The 16605-nt window shown below is 42.6% G+C and overlaps 1 protein-coding gene across 1 annotated transcript in view; it reads right to left on the bottom strand.

Moving 5' to 3' along the window:
• Window positions 1–16605, bottom strand: part of OTOP1 (otopetrin 1) — a 62676-nt gene that overhangs the window by 26867 nt on the left and 19204 nt on the right. The window contains exon 3 of the mRNA XM_088463563.1: window positions 1114–1172. Within this exon, the coding sequence (XP_088319689.1) occupies window positions 1114–1172 (59 nt within the window). The remainder of the gene's footprint in view (window positions 1–1113; window positions 1173–16605) is intronic.

The following is a 16605-nucleotide window of genomic DNA, read 5'->3' as shown; positions in this document are numbered from 1 at the left end:
GTCAACTCACTAAAGGTTGACATGTAAGAAGGTCGTCATGCACAAATGAAGGACGACACGGAAATGGTCGACACATTTTTATTTATTTTTTTGTAACCCTAATTTTCACCCTAACCCTCCCATTGGTGCATAACTATAACCGTCAGGGTAGGTGCCTGACCCTAACTGTCCCTTTTATTGCCTAAACCTAACCCTCCCTCCTGGTGCCTAACCGTCGGGGTAAGTGCCTAACCCTAAAAAAAAATGTAAAAAAATCATATGTCGACCAATTTTGTGTCGACTTTTTGACCCTGTCGACCATTAGTGTGTTGACCTTTTGTACCTGCCAACCTATTGACTGTGTAACATCTGGGGTCTATCTAGACATTGTCTACCTTTTTGCTGTAGATCTTTAGACCGGATCCCGATCGCAAGACATGCAGATCTGCAGACCAGGATCATCTCCAACTCACTGTGTGCAGAAAGCATGTTGTTGCTCCAGACAGCCTCATTAAAACTATCGGCCAATTGTGAAAAGGCCCAGGTAGGTCTATGGCTGATCCTCCCTTAATGATAGGTTATTTATGTGGTCCAAAAATGGAGCTTGCCATGACAACATTAGTATTATTGGGAAACAAATACTGTTACTTTTTGTGTCACTAAATCCAGTTTTGTCATTGTATGCTCAAATTCTACTTTGATTGTACAGCTGTAGAAGGTGCATATAATCTATTTAAATGTATGTGAAGCCTCGTGCAATGTTCTTTTATGTAGTTGTGACATACTGTGCTATGGAAGCATTTATATAATAACTTAACTTTACCCCCCTACAGATCAAACCCTTTTCCAAACCATGTAGGTTTCAAGGACAGTATGAATCTTTCTCTAACTAGTTTAGATAACACTAATACAAACATGGGGCATTCAAATTCAATGTATTAGAAGCAAGATTCTTTGGATTTCAGCATTTTGTAGCCTTCAAAAAAAAAAACAGAATCTCAATTTATTTGTTTGAAATCTCTGTTATGTCTAAATTATTGTGCCGTGTAAACGTGTCCGGACAAACTGGTCTGGAATCGTTGTTCTACACAATAAATTTCTCTTAGGAAATGTTTGCAGAAAGTAAAGATTTACCTTTCCAGCGTTTTGAAGGACTGGATGATATCTTTGGCATGGAACCATAAAAAGTAGACCTAAGATAAAACAGAAGACGATGTTTAAATCAAGTACCCATTAAACAGCAAATAAAAGACTACATAGAAAGAAATACAAGAAAAGCACATGCAATAAACATTGTAGTTGATCACAGTACCACAGGGCGTATATGTGGTGAAAGAAATAGAAACAATTGCATCCAAAACAGTGGTCCAGAAAATATGATTATTTCATATGGTGGACAGCGGGCCCGTGCCCGCTGCTCCCAGTGGAGCTCTGCCCTCAAGCATTATCAAGACTCCCTTGCCAGGACTGCCCCTTCCCCTTCCTCTCCCCTGTGTGACACTGGCGATTCCCAGCCTGTTACCCCATCCACAGCCTATGGGAGTTCCCCTTTTAAGCCTCAGCTCCATACCACATGCAGCACTCACTTTAAGTGCTATATAGTGTGCTTTGTATACGGGCATCAGTTGGGCAATAGTTCTTGAGTATATTATTTCCCTTATATATATATGAGAGCAATAATGTTATGAGAACTAAACTCTCTATTTCGGTGTCACTTGCTCCATCTTGTGGCTACTAATTGTAATTATTCACCAATTGACTGCTTATACTCCTCTGCTAAGTTGAATTATATTATTCGTTACCAGTTTACACTTGAATTGTGTTACATTGCCACTAGTCTGTCCTACATTTTTCAGTTGCCAGGCCCTAAATCCTAATTATTTGAATACAATGAAGTAATAGTGGGCATGCCCCCAATTCCCTGGGTGCTCTGACCCCCCATTTATTTATTTTTTTTCCCTTGAACATAATTTGCCACATTTATACTACTCTACTTCTTTTTCTAACCTACCCCTTGACAAAATTGTTGGCACTGTTTTCTCTTGTGATTCCATCGTGGGGGATTCACACATGCAGAAATCTACTGCCAAGACTCCTAAACAAGGGGGAGGCAATATCTCACAACACTTCACAAGAGGTACGAAATATTCTCAACAAAGGGGCCCCTCTTCTCGACCTCTCATTGCAATGGATAAAGAAGATTCCCGCCCTCCCGCTCCGTCTACTAAAGAAGTACATCCTGGCTCTTCGTTCTCTCATCACGGAATTCAAGGATTTGCTTGAAACCAAACTCGACACAGCGGTCGCTTCTATAAAAGCTGAAGTTTCAACCCTTGCCGCCAGAACCACCAAACTTGAATCTCGTCAGGATGGCCTTCAGAAATCCCTCAATGAGACCAGCAGAGACCTAGACCATACTGTTTCTGAACTCTCTGACCTTCGCACTAAAAACGAAGATCTGGAAAACCGGGAATGCAGAAACAATATTCGCATTCGTAATATCTCGGAATCAGTCTACCCTGATGTTCTAGAATCCTATCTACATAGAATTTTCTTTTTCCTGCTTCCTGACCTTGGTTCTCGCTCACTGCCAATTGAAAGGGCACACCACGCTCTTCGTCCGAAACCCAAGGATAACGACCCCCGTCGAAATGTCATCATGCGATTCCTCAGCTATAAGGACAAAGAACTCGTTCTCGCCCCCACTAAAGGTAAACCCCATATTCTATTAGAATCAGCCAAGCTCCAATTCTGTCAAGATCTATCGCCCCTCACGATTGCAAAAAGAAGAGAATTTGGAGACTTAACTAAGGCACTAAGTGACAGGCGAATTAGATACCGCTGGGGGTTCCCCTTCAAGCATATCGTTGACCTGAATGGCAAGACTGTTCTCATCCGAGATCTTCGTGAATGTAAGGACTTACTGCAATATTTGGAGGATTCAGGCCCGTCCTCGGAAAGGGATCCTGGAAGATTTGCGAGTCCCCTGTCTTCCAGTGACTGTAAATTGACTTGCCCTAATGCTCTCTCTGTTTAGGCCTCTTGCTTAATTGCTCATTTACGACCATGGACTAATTATTTGTTCTTTCTCTGTGTTCCCCATTCCCCTACTCTTTATCCTTCCCCTTCCCCATTTGTCTCTTTATACCATTTACAGTCAATACGTAGATTGTTCAATTGTTTCCCAGATTTGGCTATTATTAGTTGCCAGCGTCTGCATAAATCTGTATTGTATTTTTTCTTTATTTGTTCCATATGTTATATTTTTAGTGATTATTCACTGTTTAATAGTTTTTAGTTGTTTCTACTGTGAGACTTATAATGGTAGCAATTTGTTGCCTTTTTCCTCCCTAGTATGTATTCATTTTATATTTCACCCTTTATATGCTTCTCTTTTTCTATATTTGTTTGCAGCCGCATTTTACACTATGTTCTTTACATAATAATTAGTAGTCTGTATTCTGTATGTTTTTGTTTTTTTTCTTCTTCTTCCCGTTGTGCTTTTTGCAATCATAACTACCAATTTGTTATTTCTACACCCAATTTTTTTTTCCTATACTACAAATCTCCCTCCCTCGCCCTCTTCTATATGTATCCCATACTACATTTCCTATCTTCCATGTATTTCTCCTTTTCGCCAATATTTTATTCCTCCCCCCCCCCCCTTTTTCTGCACCCAGGGGATGCTTTTGCCCCAGTACAAGTCCTATTCTGAATTTTTTATTTTATTTTACTTTTTCTTTCTTTTTTTTTCCCTAGAGGTGCTCAGGTCTTTTTGGCTTGCTCCTCTCCGGACTTCTAAGTCCCATTGTTTGTGTACACTCCCCTCCTTTTTTGTAGGTAGGGCTCTGCCCTTGGTTTTTGTTGTTTGTCTGCTCCCTCAAGTTTATTTTTATTTTTTTTTCCTTCTCTCTCCCCCCTTTACTAATCCTTGCGTGCTGGGGCTTTTTTTTCCCCCTTTCTCTTTCTCTTCCCCCATTTCACTACATTCCCCTCCTCCTGACCAACTTTTTCCTGTCATGCCGCTCACCATAGCCTCAATGAACGTTCGGGGCCTTAATACTGCCCAGAAGCGTTCTCACCTGTTCTGCTCTATTTGCTCAATAAGGGCCGACATAGTCCTTTTGCAGGAAACCCACTTTCGCTCAACGGGTCACCCTTCTCTTCCTTCCAGAAACTTCTCCACCGTGTTTTACTCTTCTAGTACATCTAAACATAATGGTGTAGCCATCCTGATAAATAACAAACTACCTTTCACTCCAGAATCTGTATATACTGATGCAGATGGTAGATACATTATTCTGACTGGCAGGCTTGGACACATAGAGGTAACCGTTGCCGTGGTATATGCCCCTGCTGTGGGTCAACACTGCTTCTTTAACTCTTTTTTCAAAGTTCTACACAAACATCGTATTGGTCATCTGCTTCTTGGTGGTGACTTCAACTCTGTCCTGGATCCGAGTCTGGACAAGTCTCTCCCTTGTACCCGCCCTATTACTTGTTCTATTTCTACAGTTCTCAACAGACATTTGAAGGCAGCCGGTCTCTGTGACACATGGCATTCTCTCAATCTCTCTTTTAGGGACTACACATTCTATTCTAATCCACATCATACCTACTCTAGAATTGACTTTATTTGTTGTAGTCTTCCACTCTCCAAACACCTTATAGATGCGAGTATTGTCTCTAACTCCTGGTCTGATCACTCAATATAATTTCTTCTTCTGACTTTTTAGACTCTCCGATTATTAGGCCCTCTTGGCGGCTCAAAGAGACTCTTCTCAAGCTCCCTCATTTCCAGGCTAAAATCAAAAATATCCTAAAAGAATATTTTTCTCTTAATGTCTCTGCACCTGGATGCTCCCCTATGGTATGGGAGGCACACAAAACTGTCCTCCACGGGCACATCATCAGCTTCGCCTCGTTCAGAAATAAAGAATCTCAGCAGGTTATTACAGAATGCAAAGTTCTTCATCTATACATAAGTCCAAATTGTATCTTCAGCAATCTGTCATAGTACTGAATGTTTCCAAGGATGAACCAGTTGACTGAGATAGCTATCAGAAAGGCACCATGGCCGGCCAAGCCACTTAGTCCTGAGGTGAGGGACAAAGCTGAAGTTGATGGGTTGGAGAAGGTGGGATTGTGGTGGACAAAGCCAAAATTGATGGTTTGGATAATGTAAATGTGTGAGCGATGAAGAGTAAGTCCATAAATAGATAAACAAAACAAGACTTGAAACACCAGCAGAGAAGCTAAATTCCAAATTTGCTTGTGAAAACTTAGTAGAAGTGAGGGCCTTATAAAGGTTGCATATCGGTGAGGTCTATTAGCCCTAATTAGAGATGTAGTACTTGTATGTGGTTTAAAAAAAACACTTCAGGCTGTGATACTGTGTCTGGAACAGTTAGTAACGGTCAGTAGGTCAAGGGCCACTGCCTTACACTATCTGCGCAGTGTGTTGCAGTCGGTGGGCAGGTTTATTTTGTTAAAATTATTTTTGTTTCGTTAAAAAAAACTTCAGGCATCAATATGGAACACGACAATCAATCAATAGAACAGCAGGAGCAGCAACTAGGCACTAGCGCTGCAGCTGCTGCCACCTCCAGTCATCATGAAGATACCTTTTAAACATCATCTACTAAAGCCGATGCTCATGGGCATAGAGGCTCTCAGTCAGGAAATCTAAAATCCAAAAGAGCATACTTACTACTTTGCTAAAGAAAAAAAATCCCTTTAATAGAGAGAATGTTTCCAGCAGAAAACACAGTGGCAAGGAAAGGCTCAAGCCTTGTTCTTTATATCTAAATAGTGGTTCTGCAACTGCTGTCAATCAGGCATCTTCTTCTGCCTCACATGATGATGCAAGAGCATCCCACTCTAGAAGAGGTGTCAAAAAACTGAAAACCAGAATATCAATGGTGAAAAAAAACAGACAGTAGAAAAAACTGTGTGTTGTTCAGAAACATCGCAAATCCCTGAGGAGAGTCTAAGTGTGTCTATGAGTGAGCCTGACCTCTCTGATACTGTACTCATAGAGACACCTCCTTCCACCATTTCTGCACCAATTTGGGCATGAGCAGCACAAGTCAAGCAGCACAAGTCAAGAAGATGCTGACTTGAGGATGCTACGGTGGAAGAGCAACAGGATAAGGAGCTATTTGCGTAGCAAACACCGGCGCTAATGAGGATGTTGATGATGGGGATGTTGTTTGTGTAAGTGAGGAACCAGTAGAAGCAGTTCTTGCCTTGATAAGAAGAATGCCATTTGTCATGCCTGGGCATAACACAAAAAGATCCACCTCTTATGGAATTATTTTGACCCAAATCCTGACAACAATTGTCTTGCCATGTGTTAAATCCAGCACATTCCATCTCTTGTAAAGTCTCAAGGGAATCAACAACATATTTCACAGCTGTTTTCACTGCCCATATGCTATTGGCTCCAATGTCAATAATTGTACTTCACAAAACTTGTGGCGGTGGTGGGTTGAGAAGGTTTTAGCAAGAGCCCTTCTCTATGATGACCAGCATGGCCAGCTAAAATGAATCTGGTGTTCTTTTTAATCTTGAGTAATGTAGTCTGCGCTACCTGTATTTTTAAAAGTAAACCAAGATACTTGTGTGATATGAAGATTGTATACTCCATAAAAGCCACATAATGTTTAATTCTTGTACCATACACCACAATTCAGTTACATAATTATATCCCTAATATTTCATTTTAATCCAGATACACTTTACTAACTGCATCCCATTCTTGGCCAGTCATGGCTAAATTTCTGGTAAGAGACAACAATACTACAATAAGTACCTAAAAGGCCCATGCTCTTTACACATTGGTGCAAAATCAAAGACCCCACCATGTCCCAAACCTATCGGAGCTCAGCCCCTTCAAAGTTGACAAGCATGACCTAATCCCATGAAATGACCTCATCCGCTTAGTCACTCAAGGCTGTGGTGGATATTCTATTGAAACCATTTGCTTTTCTTGCATATTTTTTTTTGCAATACTTACTTGATAATTTCTATACACCAGTTGTACAGTGCTTTCAAGTATGCTTAGGATTTATTGCTATACATGCATGCTGTCGGCAATCATACTCCAAGTGTAAAGCAATCAGAGTGGCTTTCACGCTCTCCTGCCATTCGGAGTTGTCCTGATTGATTACTTGTGGACAAGCCATTGGCCTAACATTCTCATTGCGGCTCCACTAGGAACAAATGGTATATAGACTAGCAGAGCTTTCTATTTGTAACCATTGGATTAATGTAGAAAAATGGAAAAGAAACGAAAGAGCAAGGACATACCTAAAGAATTAGGCACACAATAAATAGGAAAATGAGGGATTGCATTACTGTTTGAAAATAAAGAAATTTTAAGTGTAAGTGTGTGTGTGTGTGTGTGTGTGTCTGTGTGTGTGTGTGTGTGTGTGTGTGTGTGTGTGTGTGTGTGTGTGTGTGTGTGTGTGTGTGTGTGTGTGTGTGTGTGTGTGTGTGTGTGTGTGTGTGTGTGTGTGTGTGTGTGTGTGTGTGTGTGTGTGTTTAGTTTATTGCTATTTTATACTAAAAGTCCCAGTTATACAAGTATGGTCTAGCAGCCATGATCATCCTGGCATTTGTAGCTCAGTTGGTGCCAAATAGATGAGGGGTTGTGAGTTGCACTTAAACAATGGGTATAATTTATATAGATTATGGTAAGCAATACCAAGAACGGGGGGGGTAAGGAGTTAATGGTTTATTGGGGTTAATTAGCATCAAGAGTTTTTTAATGAGACTGAGGGATGGATTTAAGAGTTTAATGTACATAAATGTTATTTTATGTTATTGGGGCTAATTAATAATGGGGAACGTGAAGATCATTTTTATAAAGGGGTTATTTACATTAAATGGGGTTGTTACTATGAAACTCAAGTAGTTAATGATTTTTAAGGAAGGGTTAATTATTGATGAGGGAATGATATACTAAGACAATCAAAAACACTCTCTGTATTATATGGCAGCAGGCCTGTGGCGGGGTTACAAGGGGAACACTTGTATCGGGCCCCAAGATTCCAAGGGGCACTCGTCCCTCAGGAATCTCGGGTGTCCAGTTCATCTGCCCCCTGGACCAGTTTGTTTGCTGCTACTTGCCTGTGCTGCAGCAATATTCAGCAGGGCACAGACAGAAAAGGGAGCCCGCCAGACGGTGCAATAAAGTACTCTTTGATATCATGATGCTGTGCCACTGGATGCCAGAGAAGCAACGAAAAGGAGCAGGCAGCCGAAGACAGAGAAGGTAAGAGTAGGCTGAAGCCGGAGAGACTGGGGGCTGGAGACAGAGAGACGAGGGCAGATGAGCCTGAATCACACAGAGGGGGGTGAGGTTGATAGACACAGGGATGATGAGGCTTGAGATTTGGGGGGCATAAAGTTAAAGAGATACGGAGGATAAGCCAGCGTGTACCTACCAGGTACTATATGGCATCACTAATGTGGTCTCTACAACATAGCAGTCACTAATGCTTTCTGTAATATATGGCATTCACCAATGCTGTCTATATTATATGGCGGTCACTAACGCTGTCTGCATTAAGAGGCGGTCACTAACGCTGTCTGCATTGTGGCGGTCACTAACGCTGTCTGAATTATGTGGTGGTCAACAGTGGCGGACTGAAGCATGAAGGGCCCACAGGGGAACGCAATAATATATACCCACAAAAGGGTGTGGGCAGTCACTGGAGAGGGTGTGGCCAACTATAATGAGAAAAAGTATTAATATAATTTATGACCCTTTTATATATACTAAAAAATAGAACACTATAAATCTCTATCTCTCTCTCTTGTGCATGGCAGTCAGGTATGTGGGCAAGGGAGGTTGTGGTGGGCATAGAGGGGTCATGGAGGCAGTGCAGTATTTGGTATGGAGGAGCCAGGGGAACAGTACAAACAGCAGAGGGATAGTGTTTGGTATGAAAGAGTCAAGGGAATACTGCAGATAGGTAGTGGTGCGTATGCAGTGGTCAGTGAGGAAGTGCAGAGAGATTTGGTAAGGAGGGGTCAGTGGGGTAATGGTGAGTACTAAAGGGTCATGGAGTACTGCAAAGAGCTAGAGTTGGGTAAGGAGGGATCAGGGGGTAGTGCAAATGGGATACAGTCAATATACTGACGGACGGGAAGCCGTCCGTCAGAATCCCGCTGTCTAAATCCCGACACGGGACTAACGACAGGTGTCTAAATCCAGACTTCCATCTTTACCCCGATAACAGAATCCCAAAAGGGTGGCTTCCCAATTGAACGTAAGCGGGGACACTTAGTTGTTAGCCATGCGGGGGGGTTAGGTTTAGGCACTCCCCTGGGGATGGTTAGGGCTAGGCCCCCTGTGAGGGCCTTAGGGTTAGGCACCCTCCCGGGGAGGGTTAGGGTTAAGCTAGGGGAAGGGGGCGTTAGTGTTAGGTGCCACTGGGGGGAGGTTAGGGTTAGGCCGCCGGGATTTCATACCCAACCCATGATGATGGGTATTGGTGAGCATGGAGAGGTCAAAAATACAATTTTGCAGCCTGCATTTTACATGTACATTTGACATGCACTTAAATCTACTGTAAATAAGCCACAATCTTTATATTATTGCTTACAAACAAACAAAATAAGATGTATATTTTACCCAGTGGCGTAACCAGGGGTGTCGGCCCTAGGCACTGTCGGACCAGCAGTCCAGGTCCGCTAAAGTAATTGTAGTGCGGACTGCAGTGAGTGCAGTCTGCACTACACAGTAACACACACACGATTGTACTACCCAGCGACGGTGTGCGTGTTTCAGCAGCCAATGAGAGTCAGACAGACTCTCATTGGCTGCTGCACCCATGGCCAGAGCAGGGCTGGAGCTCACTCATGAGCTCCACCTTCCGGCTACCGCAGTGGGTGATGGGAGAGATGTCATGCTGTCTCTCCCATAGTGTTGAGCGGGTGGACAGAGGAGCAGATGGCGGCAGGCGCAGGAGCAGGAATTCAGGTGTTTTCTGTATGTCTGTGTGTGTATATGTATTATGCACTACTGGCCGGGGGCACTGTATCACATAGGGGGGACCACTACTGGGGGCACTGCATAGGGGGATCACTACTGGGGGCACTGTATAAAGGGCACTGCATAGGGGGACAAGTACTGGGGCACTGAATAAGGGGGACCACTACTAGGGGCACTGCATAGGGGGGACCACTACTGGGGGCACTGTATAAGGGGCACTGCATAGGGGGGACCACTACTGGGGGCACTGTATAAGGTGGACCACTACTAGGGGCACTACATAGGGGGACCACTAATGGGGGCACTGTATAAGGGGCACTGAATAGGGGGGACCACTACTGGGGGCACTGTATAAGGGGCACTGAATAGGGGGGACCACTACTGGGAGCACTGTATAAGGGGCACTGCATCGGGGGGACCACTATTGGGGGCACTGTATAAGGGGCACAACTGGGGGCACTGTATAAGGTGTACTGAATATGGGTTGTCGAAGCTGAATAATTGGCTGAGACAAGTTCAGTTTAAAATTTAATCGCGACGACGCCATCTTGCGACTGGCCGCAAGACGCCATCTGGAAAATGAGATCGCAAGATGCCATTTTGCGAATGGCCGCCTAAGCGCCATTTTAGATAAACTCACATTTTAGTACATGTGGCGATGATACTATTAGCACCATGCGATTGCATTTTTCACCATTTCTCATACACACATTAATACGCACAGTTGCGCTGTTAACTAGTCGCATATTAGCGAATGCATAGGACTTTGTATGAAACTGCTGTTGTATTAGTTTTATGCGCACGCATCTGCCCCAAGTTAACTAGCGTCCTTATATCAAACCCTGAATACCCACACATTACATATTCACACATAAGGTTCAATAAGCTTTAAAGTGTATGATTTAAGTTGGTTCAGTTAGTTTAAATGCTGAGAAATAAAGGTATTTGATAACTAAGGTATTATACATGCTAAACAAGTCGTGTTTGGTCTTGTACTGATGCGTACTCTTTTTACAGTATTCCGGTGTTATCGGTGGGGAGGTCGCTTCATGCAAACTCAAGTTATGGATCGCAGAGCCTACAAGCAACAAAATGTATATTTCATGAACAACTGTTAGAATGTTGCAGGGGGCATGAAGAGGAAGATCCCAGCTGTTAGAGGCAGGGAGAGTCTATTTGAACCAGCCTGTTAAATGTGCTGTAACAGATGCTTCTCCCCTGGGAACCAATGACATCAGCGACAAACTTCCCTATTGTCCTGTTTATTCTGGGGGGGTATAAATATGTGTGCACGAACGCTGATTCTTAGTCTTCGTGCTGAACGCTGTATGACTAGGGGTCTCTTGCTGATGCCTATCTCCGGGTCCGGAAGCGCTGCGTATGTATACTGTACTTGGGTCTGTATAATTTCCTTTTGTGCCTAAATTGTGTCTAGATCAATTGCGTGTAACTGAACTTATACCCGAATAACACTTGTGCTTTGGAACCACAGATTCCACGTCTAAGTCTTTATTTATGGTATGACTGCGTACGCAAATTAGCGTCATCCTTAGAAGGTATAGGAAGGTGTGTATAGAGGTTCTGATCCAGTATCGTTAGTTGGGGGCTCGTAGTGAAGTCACTTACCTGCTCACATGGTACATACGTCTATCGATATTTCAGCAAAGGGTGGAGTGGCCACATGCAGGGTTTGCCTGCAACCACTTTGTGCTGAAAAATCGCTATCCGTCTCCGTGTGAATCAAGGAAGCTGACTAGAATCCAGGGACAAGAGAGGAAAAAGTTTGTTTTCCTCTGTTGATAGAACCTTACATTTAAAGGGGTGTCGCAGTACTGAGTACGAGGCTAAGTCGCAGGTTTGCACATAGCAAAGACGCACTTTTGCGTACGCAGTTAAAAAGCCATTATACGGTTGTGTGGTAGTCGCATTATTGTGTATGCGACTGGTCGCACAATAGCGTATACGTACTTCCGGTTGTGCTGCCACATGTTTGAACAAAGCCATTGAGGTTTACATTTTTTTTCTATTACCAATATCTGGGTTAACGTGTATTTTTCTGTGTAGGAAAAAAGTGTGTAACAGTGAATATTTGTTGAACAAAGTTAAGGGTATCGTATGATCCTTAAGGGCTAGGTGCAAGGGTTAGTCTAGCCGCTCGGTAAGCAGCTTTACCGTTCTATACACAGTAGCAGGTGTACATGTTGTCTTTGTTGTAGAGAGGTGCGTGAGAGTAGCCAACATATAAACTCTCATAGGTGTGGAAGTTGCCTTACTAAATCTTATCCGGGTGTGGAAGTTGCCTTTTTCAAATCTTATCCAGGTGTGGAAGTTGCCTTACTAAATCTTATCCAGGTGTGTGGGCGCCACCCACTTAAATCATCCACAGGTAAGTGAAAGTGTCTTGATTGTCTTTCACCGGTTTAAATCTTTATTGAAAAGCATAGGATTTTGTCTCAGAATGGGAGCCACGCAAACAGTAGAGATGTTAGGCAATGATGTGCTGCTAATGGAGGCGCCGATCGGATCGGCCCGTCGTATCATGCATACCAAGTACGGTACTTATGCAATAAGGTATTGTGATTTATGGTTTAATATGACGAGGAAGAGTGTTAGACCGTTTTCCCAGAATTGGTAGTTTTGATAAAAATGTGTTAGATAATGTCCAGGATAACATCAGTTTGCGCTCCCGAGAGAAAAAGGTTAAATATTTTGAATGTTTAAAACTGTGGCAGCATGAAGGGGATGCGTGGCTTAAAAATGTGCAAACGACGCAAACTAGCGTCATGAGCACATTGCCAGAAAATACATCCGCGATGCTGAATTGCAATACGGACGAGCTGTACAGGTTATGCTGTTGTAAATGACACAGACATCATAGAAGCTAAACCTCTCGGTCCTCCTCACTCAGCCCAGCTGGCAGAGTTAGTAGCACTGACTAGAGCATGTGAACTGGCAGCAGGCAAATCTGCTAACATTTACACTGACTCGAGGTATGCGTTCGGGGTGGTGCACGATTTTGGAGCTCTATGGCGTCTGAGAAATTTTATGACAGCAGCAGGCACACCAGTTGCACATTCCCAACACATAAAACATCTTTTAGAAGCAATCCAACTGCCCAAAGCAGTGGCAGTAATTAAATGCAAAGCCCACACATGTGAGGATGACCCGGTGTCACTGGGCAACAACAGAGCTGATGAAGCTGCAAAATGGGCAGCAGGGTTAAAAATGTTTTCTCCTCTTATTTGATCTAGCTATAGACCCGCTGATTAGAATACTGGAGAAGGACGATCTTTTTAAGGGGATAAAGATTGGTTCTAAAACAATAAAATTAACAGCATTTGCAGATGATATAATGCTTTACATTGCAAATCCTCATGACTGCCTAACACATATACTAGGGCTTTTGAAAAGTTTTGAAGAAATATCAGGGTTCGCGGTGAACATAGGTAAATCAGAGGCACTTTATTTGGGTTCGCGCAATTCATTGCCACGTCTGCCTAGTGATGTTCCACTTAAATGGGCCAAAGACAGGATTGCATACTTAGGTATTGTACTTCCTAGCAATTTGGCAAATTTATACCCTTTTAATTATAGACCCATTATAAAAAAAATTTCGGATGAATTGGATGGCTGGAGGAATATCACTCTGTCATATATGGGTCGCGCAAGCTTAATCAAAATGATTTCATTTCCAAGGTTAATTTACACGCTTCAAATTCTACCTTTGCTCATTACAGTTAAGGATCTGCGTCTTTTAAATAAGTTATTTAGGTCCTTTATATGGAATGGTAAGCGGTCCAAGATTAGTTTGTTAAAATTGCAACAAACCAAATTGAATGGTGGAATAAGCTTTCCAGACATCAGATTATATAATAAAGCAGCTATGATCCGTTATTTGTCGGATTGGATAAATGGATCAGAGAATTATGCCAATACCTCACTTGAGCGAGAATTTTTAGACCAGGGCGATTTGATTACGTTTCTTTATTCCCGTGACCAGGAGTTACCAATTGCAATTAAAAATAATCCTTTATTGTGGAATACAAAACGAGTATGGCACTTGACAAGACAAGAGGCGGGCCTTAGCTCGCACAAATCATTATTTCTTCCTCTAGTAAGAAATCCACATTTTCAGTCGGGGCAGGCGACATATCCATTCTAAATATGGCGAGTGGGTGGCATTCAGAGAATAGGCTGTTTGGTAGATAAAGAAGCGTGTCGGGTTTTATCTTTTAGCGAAGCTGCAGAAAAGTATAATGCTTTATTGGGGTTCCCCATGGCCTTCCTGCAGGCACAGCATTATATCAACTCAGCAATCCAGGTGTTTGTGGCGGAAGATTGGAATAATCCAGTAGATGACCTTCTTTCCAAGCCTCCAATACTCAAGAAGGCTATTTCAAATTATTATCAATATTTTAAAATATCTTTGGATCACGAGTCCAATGCTAGGGGACTTTCGCAGTGGGTTCAAAAATTTCCTCTGTATACAGTGGAAGAGTTATTGACTGACCTTAATTATTCCTGTAAATCTTTAACATCAACAATATATGTGGAGATGTTTCTTAACATTTTTCACAGAGCTTATTTGTCTCCGCATAGAAGTTTTTTAATGGGACGTTCGACTTCTCATTCCTGTTATAGGTGCGGAGAAGATAATGCGGACTTATAACATTGTTTTTGGTTGTGCCCAATAGTCCGAGGATTTTGGTTACGGATCAAACGATATGCGGAGTCAGCTTTACTCAATTATGTCCCTTTCATTCCAGAGTGGGCTATTTTTGGCATTATACCTACAGATACGAGAGCTAGCAAAGGAAGCAGAAAACTGTTATTGGCAATTAGCGCGGCTGCTTGTAAAACATTATTGCAGGAGTGGATTTCGACCTCCTCCCCATCTTTTGTGTTATTTAAGACAAAGTTATATAACATATTTCGAATGGATTGGGTAGAGGTAGTCTTAGAGAAGGAAAAGAAAGTGGAGAAATTTTTTGATATGTGGGAATCATATATATCTACATTATCCCTCGAAGTGCGGCGCCAAATATATTATAGTGTGAAGGATACATCTTGGTTTTTACTCCAGACTATTGGAAATAATACACCAATAGACATCAACTCTACCAAGACCTAATGTGTTTTCATCAGATTCAGATGATTATGGATCCTTTGGGGGTGGGGGGGGAGGATTGGGAGAGAGCTCTTTTTGTTTTTGTTTTTGTTTTTGTTATAGTATTATTTATTTGTTTTAGGTTGTACTAGTCAGATGGTGAAAGTTTTAAATATTATCTGATATACAATATGTTCTGATAACCAGGACATATGCAGTGTTTATATGGTGGAGTACTGCTATCATGAGCTATATATATGTCTATATGGTTTTTGATTTGTTTTTTTTTTGGTTTTTCTTTTTTTCCTTGGTAACCACACTGTTACTATATTATGTTCACAACAATTATGATCTATATGTATACTGTACTCTATGTATATTTATACTTTACGTGATTGTTATTTTGATGTATTTGATTGTGCTTATGTGCAGTGTCTCAATAAAAGAAATTGTTTAAAAAAAAAAAAATGTTTTCTCCAACTGAAACAATTATGTAATTCCAAGCTATTGATATATCCATTTGGAAGTCCAAAGGATGTGGGCAAGAGTCCTCTGGGCTCTGGAGGGACGGACATGGTAAGCCAGTAGCCCCCAAGGCATATTACCCCAGCCTGGCTGAGGCAGCACATGGTCTGACTCATCTGGGTAAACAGGGTATGTGCAAGTTGGTGAGGGCATACTGGTGCGCACCAGGTTTTTCTTCACAAGCAGAGAAGATAGCAATGTCCTGTCTGACCTGCTTGAGAAAGAACATAGGGAAAGCGATCCCTACCAAACCGTCCCACATTCCACCGACTGATGGACCTTTCCAGGTGATACAAATTGATTTCATCCAATTACCACCCTGCAGGAACCTTAAGTATGTATTAGTGTGCACAGACGGATTTTCTAACTGGGTTGAGGCCTACCCAGCGGCCACTAATACTGCTGCGTTTACTGCCAAGAAAATAGTTCAGGAATTTGTATGCAGGTACGGTATCCCTAAAATCATCGAGAGTGATAGGGTTACCGATTTCACAGGTGATGTTTTTCAAAATATGTGTAAGCTGATGGGTATTAATTAGGGGTGAGCGGGTTCGGATTTCTGAAATCCGAACCCCCCCGAGCCCCCCCGATCCGAGTCCAATCCGAGTCAGGCTCGACTTTTCCCGCCTGACTCGGAACTGAAATCGAGGCAAAACGTCATCATCCCGCCTTCCGAGTCTCGCGGGTTTTGGATCCTATATAAGGTACCCGCGTCGGCGCCATTTTCTCACTCGGCTGTGGACAGTGAAGAGGGAGGGTGGGAGTTAGGGCTGTGTAGTGTAGTGTAGTGTAGTGTAGTGTAGTGCTGCTGTTGTCCACTACTTCAAAGTCCATAGGGGCTGGCTGTGTTGTGCTGTGCTGCTGTTGTTAATAGGGGCTGTGTCCACTACTTCAAAGTCCATAGGGGCTGGCTGGACTGTGTTGTGCAGTCAGTTCTCCATAGGGGCTGTGTCCACTCCAAAGTCCTGTGCAGTGTCCCAGTCCTAAAGGG

This window comes from Taudactylus pleione, unplaced genomic scaffold (assembly GCF_031769625.1).
Source record: "Taudactylus pleione unplaced genomic scaffold, aTauple2 ptg001408l, whole genome shotgun sequence".
In the NCBI taxonomy this organism is placed as follows: domain Eukaryota; kingdom Metazoa; phylum Chordata; class Amphibia; order Anura; family Myobatrachidae; genus Taudactylus; species Taudactylus pleione.
Note: the sequence above shows the minus strand (reverse complement) of the source record. Positions and strands in the feature narration are given on the sequence as shown.